The sequence below is a fragment of the Dendrobium catenatum genome, unplaced genomic scaffold, assembly GCF_001605985.2.
Source record: "Dendrobium catenatum unplaced genomic scaffold, ASM160598v2 fragScaff_scaffold_1679, whole genome shotgun sequence".
In the NCBI taxonomy this organism is placed as follows: domain Eukaryota; kingdom Viridiplantae; phylum Streptophyta; class Magnoliopsida; order Asparagales; family Orchidaceae; genus Dendrobium; species Dendrobium catenatum.
In genome coordinates this window covers 21,560-36,665 of record NW_021320141.1, presented here as the reverse complement: position 1 = coordinate 36,665, position 15,106 = coordinate 21,560, and the positions used below count along the sequence as shown (strand labels likewise).

The 15,106-nt window shown below is 37.1% G+C and overlaps 1 protein-coding gene across 4 annotated transcripts; it reads right to left on the bottom strand.

The window, feature by feature from the left end:
- Positions 1-3,416: 3,416 nt before the first annotated feature.
- Positions 3,417-14,860, bottom strand: LOC110116724 (proline dehydrogenase 2, mitochondrial). Of its 4 annotated transcripts, none has more exons than XR_003703296.1 (4): positions 14,178-14,860; positions 11,014-11,668; positions 7,363-8,017; positions 3,417-3,681 (listed from the first exon to the last, which is right to left on the bottom strand). XR_003703296.1 is itself a non-coding variant. In XM_020850427.2 (4 exons), the coding sequence occupies exons 1-4, from the start codon at positions 14,679-14,681 to the stop codon at positions 3,636-3,638; spliced, it is 1,446 nt and encodes a 481-aa protein (XP_020706086.1). In that variant the 5' UTR covers positions 14,682-14,859; the 3' UTR covers positions 3,417-3,635. The 4 variants fall into 4 exon arrangements, 2 of the variants coding, with proteins under 2 accessions (XP_020706086.1, XP_028557184.1); XM_020850427.2 differs by lacking the exon at positions 7,363-8,017 and adding an exon at positions 5,080-5,320 and having other exon boundaries at positions 14,178-14,859; XR_003703295.1 differs by lacking the exon at positions 3,417-3,681 and adding an exon at positions 5,185-5,320.
- Positions 14,861-15,106: the final 246 nt, after the last annotated feature.

Sequence of the window (15,106 nt, the reverse complement as noted above, 5' to 3'; positions counted from 1 at the left end):
CATTGCTCGAGATGAAGAGTGGAATGTAAGTTTAGTAACTATACTTTTATGCTTTAGTTATGAAACATTTATGAAGTCATCACAATCTTCATCATGTTTTTCTTCAATTATTCTTAAATAAACATACATTACATCACTATTAGATGTTGAACTATCTAACCTTGTAATCATGATCTTTTACTGCCATGTACTCTATTTGTTCATGAACAATTGATTGGCATTATATATATGAAATCTCTTAAGTAAACGAAGCTAAAATCTTAAACATTGAAAAGCCTTTAGGTGTAATGAGATTATATATGCAAAATTTTATTAGGAAACTCCGTAGTGTGGGCTCCAAAAATTCGGCCCCAACCTCCCCCGCTGCTTTTCTTTCGAGGGGAGTTTTAACACTACCCAAAGATTTTGCCCTCATTTTGTGATGACTTTATGATCTGAGTTGTGGTTTCCTATAGGCGCAAGCCCCTATAGTTAATTACCCCTTCTACTAACGAGAGAGAACTTTCGATTAAGACTAGTAGTCGATCAGATACGTAAAAAATACGGGTTATCTAACATATAGTAGCAGCATGGGTTGAATATTGGAGATTTGGTATTTAAAATAGAAAATTTCATCATCTTGTACTTAAAGCGGATATTGGGGGAATAAATGATAGGCCTGATCAAGATCTCATGGTTCCGTCCTCCTGAGCCATTATGGTCCTTGATCTACTTAGTTATAAGAGGTAGTCGACCCAACCTGACAAAAGGGTCCTTATTGGCAACCATGGGTTGCTTCATCAAAAGGATCTTGTAGACTTTAGGTGAATATTTGTCTAATGGGACAAATTTGAATCCACCTTAGCTAACATAGGGCTTTGTGCACTATCGACTATATAATATTTATTAATATCTCAAGAATTTGATGCTACTAAAGAACGTATTGGCTTTGGCCATAACCGTAATTTAGTGGTGTCATTTGGCAACGAACCCACTTGGTTCATAGGGCCACGGGTCATAACTGTTTATCATACGGTTCGCCACCGATCATAGGACACGTATCACGTCCTTACAGGTAGGAGACTGTTTGAGAATGAATCCTAGTAATATTTTTGCCTGGCATTAGCTCTATGTGAGCTAGAGTAAATTTTAATTTGTCCACCCCGAAAAAATTATTACAGAGGGTAGATGAATTTTGCTTTTAAGCGCTTTAATGGATTATTTCAATTTTAAATATTTAGATTTGAAACTTTTTTTGAAATTTTGAAATTTTTTTGGAGTACTTGGATTTTGACTTTTGTGCATTTGGGTGACATTTAAAAATATTTGAGGATCACTCCGCTTGAGATCTACTTTCAACACGATCATCATTGGGGTATATGGGATTACTTAAGTTTGTGGATTAAACCTTGTCGACTCAGTCGGCCTGTCGACGAAGGATCGGGTTTCTCGTAGGCTTTATGACTTTGATGATGATTTTTTTTTATTGGAGGCCTTATGTGAAAGTATAAAATAGATATTTCGGTCGACATGCTGAGCGTATATCTGTTTGATCATTCGAGCCGTGTCGACCCTTATATATCTGTATAAAAGGATAGGACTCAAACTACATTCATTTATGAACCCGTGTAGCATCCCTAGATGTCACTTGTGTGCCAATAATACACTCGTCGGGGCCCATACGGGTTTTGTGATTGCACTTACATTTTTGTGTACCTATGTGTATACAAATTACGGTGCATGTGCGGAGACCTTTTTTTGTAATATTTTTATGCTGATCAGTCGTGTAGGTGATCACCATTTGAATGCAGCTTTCTATTTTTGGAAGCTTGAACACGCCTTCTATCTGGTTATTGGGATGTTGCATATCCGGTGGCGTTAGGCTTGTGTGTGTGGACTGAAGGTGTCGGAAGCTTAAAGTTAAGCTGAAGAAGATCGGTCGGCAGGGATTGGAAGGTTAGGGAGAATCCCCCCCGCTTGTTTCTGTGGATTATGGGTTAGAAGACTTGCGGCAGAGAACAGACGAGTGTGGAGGCCGGCTGAATGAAGTGGGGAAGGAGGATGATAGGCTAGGTTAGTCGGTTTGATGTGACCGAGACTAAAGAGGAGGCAGGTTGAGTTCGGAAGCAATGAGGAAGGATCGAAGAAGGAAAAATGGGAATGAAGCCCTCATTCGTCTTCGTTTTATAGATGTAAAAAGGAGCGTGTTTGTAGGATTTGCGCAGGATATTCAGACTGTTTTGACGTTGTTTGCAGAAATAGGACTATAGCATCAATGGGCTTTCGACGGGGATTTGCGAAATGGGCAACCAACTTTACATGTATTTTACTTTTGATTTGATTTTTTTTCTTTGGTTGTAGTTTAGAGGCCAACATGTAGTTAAGCGTACTCATTACGAAGAAATTATGGAATATGTGACCTCCTCGGAGGTTACACTAGCGGACCAAAATTGTGAGGCCCTTAAGCTAAATCCGATAATATCTCGATAATTAAGAATTTTGGGCTATTACAATGGTATCGGAGTAATACATTAGCCGGAAGATTAGGAACTAAGTGTCATACAAGGCAAAGTGCAATGCCATGGGAGCCACCTCTTAAATCTTGTATGGTACAAAGTGTTACGTGGCATGAGTCACCACTTAAACTTATAGGGCTCACTTCTAGAATCCTATCTGCCTAGTGGATGATTATGGGATAAAAATGTTGACGAGAACATCAATTACTTAAATGAGAAAGATTGTGAAACCTCTTATGTAAAAGAAGTTAAACTCTTAAACATCGAGGTGCCTTTTGATGTAATGGTCGACCTTCATTAAGAAATTCCACAGTTAAGTTTGTTCATCCCGAATAAAATATGGGATGTATGATCTCCTCGGAAGTTACACCAACAGGACAAAATCATGATGCCCTTAAGCTAAAGCGCATAATATCTCAATAGTTAAGAATTTGGGCTATTACAATATACAACTTTAGTTTTTTTTTTTTTTTTAGCTATAATTGACACATAAATCGTAGAATATTTTAATTAAATTTTTTTACTGAAAAAACTGTTTCTTAAAACAGTAAAGAAAGTTGAGCCAAACAAAGTCTTAGGTTTCATTCGGGACGGCTTTCTTACTATTTTCTAAAGCAATTTTTTAGTGCAAAAAAATTTAAACTAAAAAATTTGTACTAAAGAGCTGCTTAAGAAAGCAATAAGAACGCCGTCCCAAATGAAACCTTAGTCAATAACTTCAGGAGATAGGCAAATCGACCTTCTGATTAACTTCATTCACACCACCTTGTGCTTTCCTAACCAAAATCTAATAAAATCTCAAAATTTTCTCTCTAGTTCTCTCTTTTCTCTTCTTTTTGAGGGTTTTTCCATACTTAGCAGTAACGTAAGCACAGCTTTGGGAAAGATTTGTACCCAACAAACAACAATCTGCTCTCCTAATTATTTTCTAACAACTACTTCAAAATTTTAACTAGATATGCTAATAATTGAGCACAATTTATTGTCACATTACTGTTATTTTGACAGCAGATCGATAGTGTCAATAACAATACAAACATCATGATCTTCCACCAACACATACCTCATTCCCCTTCATTTACAAGCAGAAAGACAGCAGATATCCACCTAAACCAACAGCCTTGGGCTTCATTGCAATAACTACTTCCCCATAACAGCAGCCTTTAGCCTTCTTTTAAGTTCCTTCCTGCAACAGAAGCTCACTTCAGTTGTCACAAAAAATCCTTTTGAACATCTTGCAATCCCCTTTCTTTGATCCAGATTGGGAATACGAGGATTATGTGGAAAGCTACGTTAATCGCATACTTTATCATCTCGCCGAAACTGAAGCAGTTTCTATTAAGCAGCAAGTAGTAGCATAACACAAATTACAGATTTAAAAAATGAAGGGGCATAATATCTGAATGGGTGTCCAGACAATCCCTCCCTAATTCAACCATCGGCTGCAAGGCAATTTTGAGTATTTTTAACAGATATTTATGTCAATTTACAGCTTCATTTGATACGACTTTCTTTATGCTTATCAAAACAGCTTTTTAGTATAAAAATTTTAATTTTTTATTAAAAAGCTGCTTTATGAACCAGTAAGAAAGCCATCCCAAACGAAGCCTACAAGTGAAAACTATAGCGTTCCAAAAAGCTTGGAATTTTATCGCATAGCAGCATGGCAGATAAGGAGGATATCCAAAACTTAAAACTCGCTCAAAATTAGCTTCGCTTTCTTATTTGGGTCAAGTTTTGAGCCATGACGCATTCAATTTATTTCTTCCTTCAAATATATTTATTTATATTAGCTCACAACTTAAATGAACCAGGGTTTGTTTGTGTGGTTTGCCTTGAGTTTAAATTAACTTAGAACTAAGGTGGAATTTGTGGTTTTACATAAAGATCTTTCAAAATATTAAGATTTATATATTTAACACATAAAATTTCTTATTTATATAATAGAGCACTTCATTAAAGGAGTTAGCGAACTCTCAACAATGAAGAGGCATTCATGATGGATCTCGTCAAATGCAAGGAAGTTGTGACAGGATCTCGACCACAATCCACCTCCTTCCCCATAAGGATAGAGCTTCACTGATGAAGAAGAGACGAAGAAGTCATGAAAGGATCTCGTTCGGAAGGCTGATCAATTGTGATAACACCACTTTTGCAGCTTAGTCTTCGATTCCTCCGCTTGTTACTTCCACCTCCCATTTGTCCCTTGTTGAAACTCGACAGTCTGTCGATTTCCCGCCGACAATCTCTCCCCCACCATCGGTTATGGGATTGTTACAAAGAATGTGAGGAGAGTGTTATCTTTCAGATTACTTAAAATTTTAAATATTATGTATAGAAATAATGAAATTCTGATATTTAATATGTAAATCATAATATTTTATGTTCTATGTTTGTAAGTCCTCCTAATTTAAACGTTGACTTAAACTAAACAGGCTCAAGCTCTCTAACTTAAAAGTCGAAATAGAAATCAGATTACTATAAACTAGACTTATAATCAATTGTCACGCATCTCATCAAAAAATATAAAAGAACGAGCCAAAAAAAAAAAATCTTGAACATAGAACAAATTAGCTATACTCACATAAGGAGTTGTCGGTCAAGGGTAGAGGTAGAAAGGAAACCTCTATTCTCCTCGGCTCGCCTGAGAAGATAAGGAATGACCTGCTCCACCGTCCCGAAGACCAGATACTTGCTCACCTGAAACCCAGCATTCCTTAGCCCCAGCGATAGGCCGTCTCCCATTCCCATCAGCTGCGCAAACTGAAGCCTTTGATCCCCTTTCCCTAATCCCAACTCCTCCACCTTTGCCGCCGCAATCCTCCCTGCAGCAACCAACCCATCAAAAAAGCTCAATTATACAATCATCTCAAATAAAACGAATGGAGCTTGAACAATTTTCTTCTGCTCGTTACTAAATGAGCCCTATCAATCCTTAAACAGCAACTCCACTTCTTCTACAAAGCAGCCACTTCTTTCATCGGATCACTTCTCAGTTGCAGCTCTCCAATCATTCACTACATCTACACCATTGGAATCTTAAAACTTACTACCATATTACAGATGTTGTCCCTCTTAACTTTATATAAATACACACATACAATACATTGCAACAGAGTGAATTCATATTAATAATCAACTGCAACTTTATTTCTATACTCTCTGTTCTTTCTCCTTTCCCAGTGAACTTTAGTTCGCTACCTCATTTCGTTGTATTAGAGCTTGCGATTAGAAAGACAAGTGGGTAGAAGGCCTTGACCATTGTTGTTGATGGGAAGCAAAGCTCCACTGCTAACTGAGATAGAATACCATGGGGGCTGGAGCTTTGAAGATAAGAGGTGAGATGGGTGAAAGTGTTGAAATCGAAGTACGAAGGTTGAGAGAGAAGATGTGGTTGAGAGAATAGTACGGCGACTGCGAGATTGGATGAGTTGTTGTGTTGTAGGCCGCAGCAATGCCAACATGATACAACGGTATGTTCACTTTATCTGCAGATCTGATAGGTGGGGCAAGAGGTGGTGGGAGTGCGGCCGCGGCGAGGAGGAGCATTATTGCGATAAGAGATAGGTGATGAAAAGCCTCTGCTTGAGCAAAGGGCGATTGAGAATTTAAAGGATAATATTCTTGTGAACAATGTGTGAGCCCGTTGCTGAAACATCATCAATAGAAGAATTGTAGTTAAATAGATATTGAGTCAAGTTCCGCCCGACGTTGGTTCGTCGGGTGTAGAACCGGACCGGTCCAGCTGGGACCGGTCCAGGCGTAACAATGACCTAGGACTGATTGGTGGATTGGAGATGCTTCTCTAGCGTTAACCAAATTTCATGGCAAGAGTTGAGCTTGAGAATGCAGGGTAAAATTACAGGAGAGAGTATAATAAAGAGCTGTTGAAATATTTTGTTCTAGGAGATGCCAAGTATTGTATCCCGAGTTGGTTGTGATTTCACTGACAGTGTGGCAGCAAAGTTGTTGGTGGTGAATATTTTGATTATTTGTAGTTTCCTTATAGGATAATTCTCACTGTTGGGTTGGATGTGAATAATGGCATTGAGGTTGGACATGAGAAATTTGAGGGATGAAGGGAGGGTACATTTATCGATGAGTTGGCTGGGCTGTCCATGAGTAGGAGGAGAAAGACAATGGGTTGCGATTAGGTTAGTAGTGCCCCGATAACATGAAGAGAAGTAGTGAACTGCAATTCGCTAGGAAAGGAGAAAGAATAGAGAGTGTAGAAACAGAATTGTAGTATATCATTAAGATAAATTCACTCAGTTACAATGCATAATATGTGTGGATTTATATAAAATAGAGAGGCACAACATCAGTAATACAACAGTAAGTTGTTATAGTGCAATGGTGGATAGGTAGTGAACGGTTGGAGAGCTACGGCTAAGAAGAGTTCTGATGGAAGAAGTTACTGTTCTGTAAAGGAAGTGGAGTTGCTGTTACAAGATTGATAGGGTGCTTGCTTATCCTATAGCAAGTATCAGTATGACGATTTAACAATTTCAACCGTTTGAATCATTTGAATGGCTGGCTTGAAACACCAAAAAAATTAATCAGATTTTTGAAGTGGGAACTAAATCCGATCGTCCAAAATATGATTGAGCTGAGACAACCACGCTTATAATTATGATGATAACAATACAACATTCTAAGTTAGGTTTTCGATTGTGTTCATCAAAAAAATTGCATGTTCATACAATAAATAGGTTAGGTTCGAATTATGAGGGTTCTTTGCGCAGACATTCGGATAAGTTCAACATCAAATCAAACCTCAATCCGATCTGCCAACCTGAACCCTAGCGCCATCCTCACAAGCTCTCCCCTGCAAACAAATCTACAGAATTCAGAAAGTAAGCATTACCTGATTCAAGATTGTGGGTGGCGAGAACAACCGAAGCCGATCCCTTCACCATCCTCTCGAGCAAAAAAGCAGCACAATCATTATAACAAGCGTGCGTCTCCTGAATAGTCGAATGAATCGGAGACGCCACGCCTAAAGACTTCGCCAAATAACTCTCCCTCGATAAATAAGCCCCTCTCACCAGCTTAAATCCGATCGAAATCCCCGCCCGCTCTGCCGCATCCACAACCTGAACCAATCTCTCCTTTCCATCCTTCAAATAACTCAGCAAGGTATTATAAACAATCGGTCGCTGCTTCTTTGCATTAGCGTTGAACTCCAGCGATGCGGAATATATCATGTAGTCTATGGCAGGTTGCACGGACGTGTACTCTGCAGCGATCAGGAGAGGGAGGTTGGTGTCGGCGCAGCGCTTGCAAAGAGTGGCGAGTCTGGAGTGGGAGAGTTGAAGTTGGAGTTCTTCTTCCTAAGTGAGAGGTGGGGGAGTAGTGAGGGTGTGGTAGAGAGGGCTCAAGTTGGTGAGGATGGAGAAGGAGGTTTGCTTCCATGAGAGGTGGCAGAAAGGGTGTTTCTTTTCCCAGCGGAGGAGGTCGCTTATGCGTTCTAGGAGGTGGATGGGGCACATGGCTGTTATTTTCACGCTAATGAAGCTCACCTGTTGCAAAAATTATACAATTTGAAACAAATGAAAACTTGCTAATAAAACCATGAAATCAATTTACGTGCTCAAATTGGTATATTTTATTTTTGGAAAAAAATCAAAATAGACCCTTAATTTTTTTTTTATGAAAAATTAAAATAATCTTTAATTATACTAAATAATTATTTTGATCTCTTAAATCTTAAAAAAAATAAAAGTGTTATGATGGGATTATTTTGATTTTCTTTTCAAAAAGTTAAAGGACCAAAACAATCTTTTAATATAACTTTGGATTATTTTGATCTTTCAAGTCAATTCATGTTTAGTTTTAAATTAATCTTATTTGAATATAATTAATTTGAACTTGACCCACTTATCCTATAAGTTGAAAGATTTTATTGAATTTCTACTTAACCCAAATCCACTTCATATGAACGTGATCCATTTGACTCATTTAATTGAAACTTTGATTCAACTAACTCGAAAATGATTCGTTTAACTAAAATATAAATGATAACCAGTCAATTTTTGCCAATGCTATCAAAAAATTAATTGGGTCAAAATTTCATATTCAAATTCAACCAGATTTAGGGTCAACCCCAAACTAAATTTTTTGAGTTAGGTTTTACTTAAATAATTTATTGAGTCTTTTTTAGAGTTTTTTTGGGACAATGTTTTGATTGCTTTAATTTTCAGACATCAATTACAATTTCGTTTTACTATTGCGATATCATTGATTTTTAAAAAAATTTCTATGGTGGAAAGCTATTTTCTACAACCATAGTTACGAAGTTATTTTCTTTACCGAAATTTCACACCTAATATTATAAAACACTGCAACCGTCCAAACATATCCTTAATTTCATCTTAAGTTCTAAGGTTGAAGGCTCATCATAGAATAAAAATTCTCATTTCCACACACAAAGAAAAACCTATTTTTCTAATTTACAATGTTAAGTATAAAATGTGTGGCACAAAGATGAGCTACAAAATATTAAATTAAGTGGGTGAATCATAAATTCCTTCTGAAATTCTCATTAGATTTAACTAATTAGATAAGATGTTTTTTCACTCATTCTCTTAATGTGAGTAAAATATTTTTTCTTGATTGTTGTGTTATTAAATAAAAAGACATATCTTAAAATAAGATGAAAATATTTTATTAGTCATATATATAAGCTAATGGTGCAGAACGTTGGCATGCAATACTTTATGGTGTAGAATATTGGTTATTAAAACAGAAGCATAATATTAAGTTAAATGCTGCAAAGTTGAAGATGCTCAAGTGGATAAATGGCTTTACTCTTAGAGATGTGCTATGAAACGAGAAAAGTTTGGAGTATATCTAGTGGAAGATAAGATTAGAGAGAGTAGTTATAGATGGCTTGGTCGTAAAAACAACAGCCTTTCAATGACCCAGTTAGGAGAGTAGATGTATTAGATTTAACTTATGTTAAGAAAGGCAGAGGTAGACCTAAAAAGACTTGATTAGTAAATTGTTAGGCCGGTCCAACCTGGACCGGCCCAACCTGGACCGGCCAAGCCGGTCCCCATCTCTCCCCTTTGGAGATTTAGTTGCGGCAACCACCCTTTCTCCTCTCAAATAATGCATGGAGGTTCCCGAATGGAATTTCGGGTTTGAATACGACGACCACGGACGAGTGGACATCCTCCGGTCTCCTTTCTTTGACGTCGGATTCGACTTCGACGACACCGTCGAGGAGTATTTGGCCCGGATCGTACCTACCTTAATAGAGACCGTCGACGATCATTTTTTAGTTTACATTTGGATCATTGAAGGACGTCGCATTGCAACACCTCCACGACCCGCGCCGACCTCTTCCTCCCTACGGATCTACGGCACCTTCGCCCTAGGAGTGATCTCATCCATCGTGTGGTTCTTCTTCTCCCAACAAGCCTAGGAGTAGGTAAATGAGAGCGGCCTCAAGGTGAGACAATCGCTTTGTTAACCTTGGGATTCTAGTTGTTCTTTTCATTTGCTTTACGTTTGTTAAAGTTGTTATTTTATTGGCCTTGCTAATTTAGGTGTAAGTGCTTGCCTAGTCGTAGTTAACAACTAAGATTTCCGAAAAGCTTGAATTGGGAACAAGATTAAATTTGCAATTGTCATACTTGAATAATCTTTTGTTAAATTTCTAAATTCAAATCCTGGATTTACCTCATATTACATCACTTGGTAGGTAGGTGGTAAGCCATTGAGGATGTAAAGGATAATGTTCTTGTGATCAATATGCGAGACTGCTGCTGAAACATCATCAACGAGAGAATTATAGTTAAATAGATATTGAGTCAAAGCGAGGTCTTTCATTGTGAACTGCTAGGAAAGGAGAAAGAATAGAGAGTGTAGAAACAGAATTGTAGTAAATCATTAAGATAAATTCACTCAGTTACAATGCATAATATGTGTGTATTTATATAAAGTAGAGAGGTACAACATCAGTAATACAACAGTAAATTGTTAGAGCGCAATTGTGGAGATGTGATGAACGATTGGAGAGCAACGGCTAAGAAGAATTCTGATGGAAGAAGTTACTGCACTGTAAAGGAAGTAAATTGCTATTTTAAGATTGATAGGGTGCTTGCTTATCCTATAGCAAGTATCAGTATGAAGGTTTAACAATTTCAACCGTTTGAATCATTTGAATGGCTGGCTTGAAACACCAAAAAAATTAATCAGATATCAAAGTAAGTGGGAACTCAATCTAGATCGTCCAAAATATGATTGAGCTGAGACCACCGCGCTTATAGTTATGATGATAACAATACAACAGACTAAGTTAAGATTTTGATTGTGTTCCTCAAAAAAAAAAAATTTGCATGTTCATATAATAAATAGGTTAGGTTCGAATTATGAGGGTTCTTTGCGCAGACATTTGGATCAGTTCAACATCAAATAAAACCCAATCCGATCCGCCAACCTGAACCCTAACGTCATCTTCACAAGCTCACCACAACAAAAAAATCTAAATAATTCAGAAAGTAAGCATTACCTGTTTCAAGATTGTGGGTGGCGAGAACAACCGAAGCCGATCCCTTCACCATCCTCTCGAGCAAAAAAGCCGCGCAATCATTATAACAAGTGTGCGTCTCCTGAATAGTCGAATGAATCGGAGACACCACACCTAAAGACTTCGCCAAATAACTCTCCCTCGACAAATAAGCCCCTCTAACCAACTTAAATCCAATCGAAATCCCCGCCTTCTCTGCCTCATCCACAGCCTGAACCAATCTCTCCTTTGCATCCTTCAAATAACTCTGCAAGGTACCATAAACAATCGGTCGCTGCTTCTTGGCATTAGCGTTGAACTCCAGCGATGCGGAATAGATCATGTAGTCGATGGCAGGCTGCACGGACGTGTACTCTGCGTCGACAAGGAGAGGGAGGTTGGTGTCGGCACAGCGCTTGCAGAGAGTGGTGAGTCTGGAGTAGGAGAGTTGAAGTTGGACTTCTTCTTCCTGAGTGAGAGGTGGGGGAGTGGTGAGGGTGTGGTAGAGAGGGCTGGAGTTGGTGAGGATGGAGAAGGAGGTTTGCTTCCATGGGAGGTGGCAGGAAGGGTGTTTTTTTTCCCAGCGGAGGAGGTCGCTTATGCGTTCCAGGAGGTGGATGGGGCAGATGGCTGTTATTTTCACGCAGGCGAAGCTCACCTGTTGCAAAAAGTATACAAGTTGAAACGAATGAAAACTTGCTAATAAAATCGTGAAATCAATTTACTTGCTCAAATTGGTATATTTCAATTGGGAAAAGAATCAAAATAGACCCTTAATTTTTTATGAAATATCAAAATAATCTTTATTTATATTAAATGATTATTTTGATTTCTTAAATTTTAAAAAAGAATTAAAATTATTTTGGTGGAAATATTTTGATTTTTTTTTTAAGAGTTGAAGGACCAAAATAATATTTTAATATAATTTTAAATTATTTTGATCTTTCGAGTAAATGGACCATTTTACTCATTTTCTCTATGTATTTTTATTATAGATGTGTCAATTCATGTTTAGTTTTAAATTAACCTTATTTGATTATAATTAACTTGAACTTGACTAACTTATCATATAAGTTGAATGATTTGATCGATTTTCGACTTAACCCAAATCCACTTCATATGAACATGATCTATTTGACTCATTTATCATATAAATTATAAATATTTTAATATTAACACAACTCCTTTAACCAAAACATTTGATTCAACTAACTTGAAAATAATTCGTTTAACTAAAATATAAATGGTAATCGAGTAAATTTTTACCAATGCTATCCAAAAATCAATTGGGTCAAAATTTATTATTTGAATTCAACCCGATTTCGGGTCAACCCCGAACTAAATTTGTTGAGTTAGGTTTTACTTATATTATTTGTTGAGAGTCTGTATTTGAGTTATTTTGGGACAACTTTCTGATTGTTTTAATTTTCAGACAACAATCACAATTTCGTTTCACTATTACTATATCATTGATTTTTAAAAAAATTTCTATGATGAAAAACTATTTTCTGCAACCATAGTAAATTAGTAACGAAGTTATTTTTCTTTATTGAAATTTCACAACTAATATTATAAAACACTGCAACCGTCCAAACATATCCTTAATTCCATCTTAAGTTCTAAGGTTGAAGACTCATCATAGAATAAAATTTCTCATTTCCACACACAAAGAAAAACCTATTTTTCTAATTTACAATGTTAAGTATAAAAGGTGTGGCACAAAGATGAGCTACAAAATATTAAATTAAGTGGGTGAATCATGAATTTCTTCTGAAGTTCTCATTAGATTTAACTGATTAGATAAGATGTTTTTTCACTCATTCTCTTAATGTGAGTAAAATATTTTTTCTTGATTGTTCTGTTATTAAATAAAAAGACATCTTAAAATATGATGAAAATATTTTATTAGTCATATATATAAGCTAATGGTGCAAAATGTTGGCATGCAATGTTTTATGGTATAGAATATAGATCATTAAAAGAGAAGCATAATATTAAGTTAAATGTTGCAAAGTTGAGGATGTTCAAGTGGATGAGTGGCTTTACTCTTAGAGATGGGATACGAAACGAGCATATACGTGAAAAGATTGAAGTTGTCCAGTGGAAGATAAGATTAGATTAACTTATGTTAAGAAAGGTAAAGGTAGACCTAAAAAGACTTGATTAGTAAATATTAAAAATGACGTTTTTTATTAGATTTAAATGAGATTTTGACTCTTAAGATGACACAATAGAGAAAACGAATTCATGTAGCTGACACCACATAGTGTGATAAAAGTTTAATGTTATTATTGTTGTATATATATAAGCTACTATTACCCAAAAAATATCGTAGGGTGAATTATTTCAAGATGAGTAAAATATTATTTTGGCCAATTCATACTAATAACTCGTTGCTCCTATTATTTTCCCCTCACATTTAACTCTACATAATAATAACAACATCAAGCTTTTATCCCACTACGTGTAGGTGAGCCAAATGATTTTTTTTTTTCATTGTGTCCTATTAAATGTCAAACTCCCATTTAAATCTAATAAAAATAATTATTTCTCATACTTTCTAACCAAGTCTATTTAGGTGTCTCTCTAACTTCATTAATATAGGCTAGATCTAAACATCTACTCTCCTAACTGGGCCATCAGAAGGTCAATCATTTATCTGACCAACCCATCAAAGGTGACTCTCTCTAATCTTATCTACCACAAGAGATACTCAAACATTTTGACATACTTGTTTCGCATTTTTTCTCTAGCCACTCATCCACCTGAACATCCTGATCTCTTCAATACTTTACTTAATTTTATTCTTCTCTTTTAATCGCCAAAATTTTGCAATATAAAGCATTGCAGGTCTCACCACCATCTTATAAAACTTCCCCTTTAGTTTGGGGGATATTTTTCTATTATCTACAACAAGAGATGTATAGACCTTTAATTTAAAAAAAATATCCTAATTAATATTTTATAAAATAGATTATAAAATTATTAAATTTATTTTAAAATTAATACAATAGATATTATTTATACATTACTCGCAAAAAAAAATTTAAAATTTATTATAATAATTTTTATTAAAATATTCTTAAAAGAAAATACCTAAAATGTACACAAAAATTAATCTAAAAATCCCTATTGGATCCAAAGTCAACAAGACTGAAAGAACTCACCGAGTCCGGCGGCATCTTCGCCATCATCTCGACAGTCTTAATAAATCCAGCTAGATTCCGATCGCATGTACTTCCATCATCTGCGTCCTCCATCCCATAATTAACTATCCCCCTCAGCCCCCTCTCCCATAACCGGCCAAGCGTCCGCTCCGCCTCCTCCGCATCCTCCCCAGCGCAGAACTTCCGATACACAGTCCGGCGCACCGCCCCAACCACAGCCTCACGCAGCACACGCCTCTCCATCACCGCCGGTGATCGCATCACCGCCATCCCCAGGTCCACCGCCGGTTCCATCGCCATCGTGTAGAGCATTCCAAGCGACGAAAGTAAGTCTACAGTCGGAACCGACGCGTAGAGCCGCTCGGTGTCGTCGAGATTCAGCCTCGGCGCCGACGAAGCCGCGGGAGAGGATAGGATTGCTGGAGATACGGTGAGGGAGGAGAAGAAACGGAGAGGGAGATGGGAAAGAAAAGCTCTGCGGCTCAAGGCAACGGCCGCAGCCATTTAAAAATAGGAATCTTGCTCGTCCGCTCTGCTTTTTCTCCCGCTTGCTCTGTTTCTCTGCTTGTGCCTTACAGATTCCGGTGATGAACGTGACGGTGTTGAGGGCGGCTATGAATTTAGGGGAACCGGGCCTACATCCGAGTTTTTTTAAACCGGGCATAGATGGCCAGCCCGGGTCTGGGCTTATGCTGATGGGGCGAATTATTACATTCAATCATTGGACGTTTGGACATTCAATTCAGATGTGTCACATCATTTAAATATATTAAGTCCTGATGTATTTAAGTGACGTGATGCGTCTAGATTTATGTCCGGACGAATCCAGACACCGAACATAATAATTTGCCATGCTGAGGAGCTTACTTTTTAAAATAATTTATTAGAAAAACAATTGTGGGGACTTGGGGATTCATTAAATTGTATTC

What these genes read in the sequence shown, in the direction of transcription:
- LOC110116724 (XM_020850427.2), bottom strand. Translation starts at nt 14,681, where the DNA reads ATGGCTGCGGCCGTTGCCTTGAGCCGCAGAGCTTTTCTTTCCCATCTC. An exon ending in CGAAGATGCCGCCGGACTCG is followed by an intron (nt 11,669 to 14,177) that starts GTGAGTTCTTTC and finishes TTTTTGCAACAG; the next exon opens with GTGAGCTTCGCCTGCGTGAA. An exon ending in CTTGACCGACAACTCCTTAT is followed by an intron (nt 3,682 to 5,079) that starts GTGAGTATAGCT and finishes CTTCTGTTGCAG; the next exon opens with GAAGGAACTTAAAAGAAGGC.